We start from the raw sequence: 3,851 nt of genomic DNA on the forward strand, positions 1-3,851 counted from the left end.
CTAGCCTTTGGGGCTGGAAAAGAGGCGAAGCAAGGAAAGCAGGAAGAGGTTCGCCCCTTTGCTTCCCACACCGCCCAACGGCGGCGGGAGCAGAGCTGCGGCACGGCCGGAAGGGGCCGCTGTTCGCTCAGAGCAGCCGCCCTACCGTCGCCGTCCGCACCTCCCACGGCCCCGCTGGCCCAGCCCCGCCAAGTTCCAACAGCCCCCAGTCGAGCAAGCGCCGGGAACGAGCGCCGCCCGGGCAGAAGCAGACGGCGCAGACCAGCCAGGCTGCGGCGCTCGTCGGAAAGGCTCCGGGGAAACTCCCAGGGCCCCGGGGACTTTTGAAAGGAGAGAGCGAACTGTCCCCGCGCGCGCAAGTCCGCAAGTGAGCGCTCAGCTCACCTGTTTCTCCCGCGCCACCGCCTTCCCACCCCTCGGACCCACGCCTCCCGAGGTGCCCGCCCGCTCCCGCGATGAATACGGCGCTGGGCAACCAGACCGATGTGGCCGGCCTGTTCCTAGCCAACAGCAGTGAGGCGCTGGAGCGCGCCGTGCGCTGCTGCACCCAGGCATCCGTGGTGACCGACGACGGCTTCGCGGAGGGCGGCCCGGACGAGCGTAGCCTTTATATCATGCGCGTAGTGCAGATCGCCGTCATGTGCGTGCTCTCGCTCACCGTGGTCTTCGGTATCTTCTTCCTTGGCTGCAACCTCCTCATCAAGTCCGAGGGCATGATCAACTTCCTAGTGAAGGACCGGAGACCGTCTAAGGAGGTGGAGGCGGTGGTCGTGGGGCCCTACTGACCGGCCCCCGGCCCCCGCGGCAGCCGCCCCACGCCTCCCCACTTCACCAGCCGGGCCGCGCCCCCTCACCATCCAAGACTGGGCGAAGCAAACCTGTCGGAGTCAATTATTTCTCTCGACTTCTGCCTTTCGGGATGAAGCGACCCGTTTCTCGCTGGCTCTCTGAAAGTCCCCAGGCCTGGCTATAGAAGAGAGCCCTGACTCTGGACTCCAGCAGCAAGTGGCAAGAAGGCGGCGATTGGGGCGCAGAACTTTGGAAGCTGCCGCTGGCGCGGGATGCGGGGACACCGGCCGGGCCAAGGCCCCTTTCCACCCGCAGGTGGGCCAAGCTCTGGGGGCAGGTGGAGAGGGCGGGCAGGGAGAGACCAACGGCACCGCTTGCCTGGTGACCGGAAAAGTGACCCGCCTATACTCCACTTAACCGAACTAACGGGGACACACAAATCCGTGCCCGGCTTCGCGCCCGTTCCCTCCCGCTCCTCCCAGCCCTGGCAGGAGGGGCGATAAATACCTTTGATTGATTGTAACGTGCCGTTTTAAGGGATTTTGTGTTTGTTTGCTTGAATACAAATATTTGATAAGTCTTTTTCCGCCCTAGTGGCCTGTTTGCCTGCCTGGGGGTTAGAGTTTTGTGTTGGGAGAAGGGGTGGGGGGAGGGGAGCCTATGAATGGGGTGAGTTGTTTCTTTTCATGCATTTCCAACTGGGTCTTTGGGGGGCGGGGGGAGGGGCTGGCCCTCCAGCTGGCACCGGGACAAAGACTCGGAATAGAACTCCGAGCTCGTGACTGCACGGTTTACGCCACAAAAGTGCTCTTGACATTTGTGACACCGTTTTGACCCCCCCCCCTTATTTAACATTTCCTTAATAAATGCAACATTTAAGTGTTTTGTTCCTGGCCTCCTGGTGGTCATTCTGCGCTCCCGGCAGAAGGGAATGGGCGACGGTGAGGACTTGGGTTACCTGTTCGGGGTGGAATTCGCTTTGGAGAGCTGCGATTCAACTCGTGGATCCTACGCAGGGACGAGGGTGGGAGCGAGACAGAGAGGCCCAGGGACGAGTGAGACATGGCCAAGCCGCAGGCACAGGAGCCGTCCTGGAGGCAGCATCCTTTGTTTTCCTTTACAGTTAATATTTTATATTTCATTTAGGCTCAGCTCTCTGAGCCAGGCGAGACGACGGGAGGCCCCCGCGGGAAGATGACACTTCCGTGCAGGGCTCCGGTGGGAACACAGGGTTACACCGCTAATGAAAGGAAGAGACGGCTTGTCCAGCCTTCAGGGAGGGCATCTTTCCCCTGACCAACGTCAGCAAGACAGCGTCAGGATGCTGATCAAAAAAAAAAAACAAAACAAAACAAAAAAAAAACAAAAAAAACAAAAAACCGAAGAAAAGTAGGTCCTAAAGTACATAGTGACACTAATTCTCCCTGGGGTAAACTATTGTTACTAAAACAAGACATGCATTGTCTTTGCCATATTACATTCCTAGCTAAAGGGCGGTATTAAAAGAGAAACCCGGCCTGGGTTATCAGCCCCAGGCCGGGCAAAAAGGTTCAGAGGAGTTAGCCGAGGTCCTGAACATAGGAGATGTGTGTTAAAACTGGGAAACTGGGCAAGTTGGGCTGGAGGGAGCTACAGATGGTCTTTGGGCTCAGAAATTGAAGGGAATCTGGAAAGAAGAGCCTGGAAAACCGTGAATGTGAAAATAACCCAAAGGATACAACAGCTTCAAGCTTAAACTTGACAAGAGGTTTTGAGCAGTTTATTTTTACACCTGGGGTAGGATCCTAAATATTTTCAAGAATATAAAGAATCCTCTACTATGCTATAGCAATTAAAGGCTTCACAATAGCAGATACAAGATGAACTAAAAATTTTTAAAAAGCAACGAAGTGTCCCATTTAATTGGGAAGAGGCACAACTGGTATAAACAATGTCAGTGACTCAAGGGTTGGGACGGAAAGGTTTGAGTGTCCTTTGACATCCTGTCTGCTATAAAGTGTCTGTTTCACTCCCAAAGTAAATCTTGTCAGGAATTATGACCTAGAATGGTTTTTTGACTGCTAATAGATATCAGGCTTGCAAAAGTAAGGATTTTGAAGTTTTGCCTATTGTTCCTGTATTTTCAGCAGGTAAGCATTTGCTTGTTTACTTCTGTCTAGGCAGGGGAGCAGGGTCAACGTGTAGTCAAGAGTGAGTCGTGGAAAGCAGTTTACTTTTTTAATGAGTAAGATAGGAAATGGAGACTTCTTAATTTTGTAGACAGTTTCTGTGGCCTCCATATTTCAAAGAAAGAAACAAAGCAGAACAACCAGTTCACTCAAGGACAAACCAGACTTTTAAAATTAAACTCAGTTTTTTGTTTTTGTTTTAGTTCTTGGTTTTTGTGGTTGCAATATCTTGCTGAGGGTCTCTTCTTCCCACAGATTTATTAGCCCACAGTGCTGTAGTGGAAACTGATTTGGGATCAAAAACCAATCAGCTAGAGTGTGTGTGTAGGAATCTTACATTGTGCTCTGCTGAGTACAAGGTACCTGCTTACAGTGAATGTCAGACACAGAAAGGTCTCAAACCTACAGGTCAACTTGTATTTGTTTGTATAGAACAGAGGTTTCCATTTAAAGCCAAATTCCTGAAAGTGGAGAGAGGGGCTTGCCCAAGGCCCCTACTACCCTTTCCTCTACTAATACTCTTTATCTCCCCTATCACTATGATCACTCTCCATCCTTTTTCCTCTTAATACTTCTTCACACTGCTTTCCTCTTCCCTGCACCTTGAAAGCAAAATTTACAGTTTCTCATCTCAACTATCCAGATTTATTCTCTTACCACCAGAAACTGTGATAGTCAGACAAATCATAACCTGCAAAATTTAGTCCTTAGATAGAAAAGACATGTGAACAGAGTTCTGTAATCCATGAACTATGCATTATAGGGAAGTGCACATGATCTGAAAATATCATAGCCCTGGGGACCATTTCCTGCCAACTCTTCTCGACAGCCCTTAGATCCATTTGTTACTTAGACAGATGCCAAGTGGTTCTGGTTTTTATAGATGAGGCGATG

At 51.5% G+C, this 3,851-nt stretch overlaps 1 protein-coding gene across 1 annotated transcript; it reads left to right on the plus strand.

The window, feature by feature from the left end:
• Positions 1-289: 289 nt before the first annotated feature.
• On the plus strand, positions 290-785 carry RPRM (reprimo, TP53 dependent G2 arrest mediator homolog; the record flags this gene model as incomplete). Its single annotated transcript, XM_081241841.1, has 1 exon — positions 290-785. Exon 1 carries the CDS (start codon positions 456-458, stop codon positions 783-785), a length of 330 nt encoding a protein of 109 aa, XP_081097967.1. The 5' UTR covers positions 290-455.
• Between the last annotated feature and the right edge of the window lie 3,066 nt (positions 786-3,851).

The sequence above is a fragment of the Mesoplodon bidens genome, assembly GCF_964165515.1.
Source record: "Mesoplodon bidens genome assembly, chromosome: 8".
NCBI lineage: Eukaryota > Metazoa > Chordata > Mammalia > Artiodactyla > Ziphiidae > Mesoplodon > Mesoplodon bidens.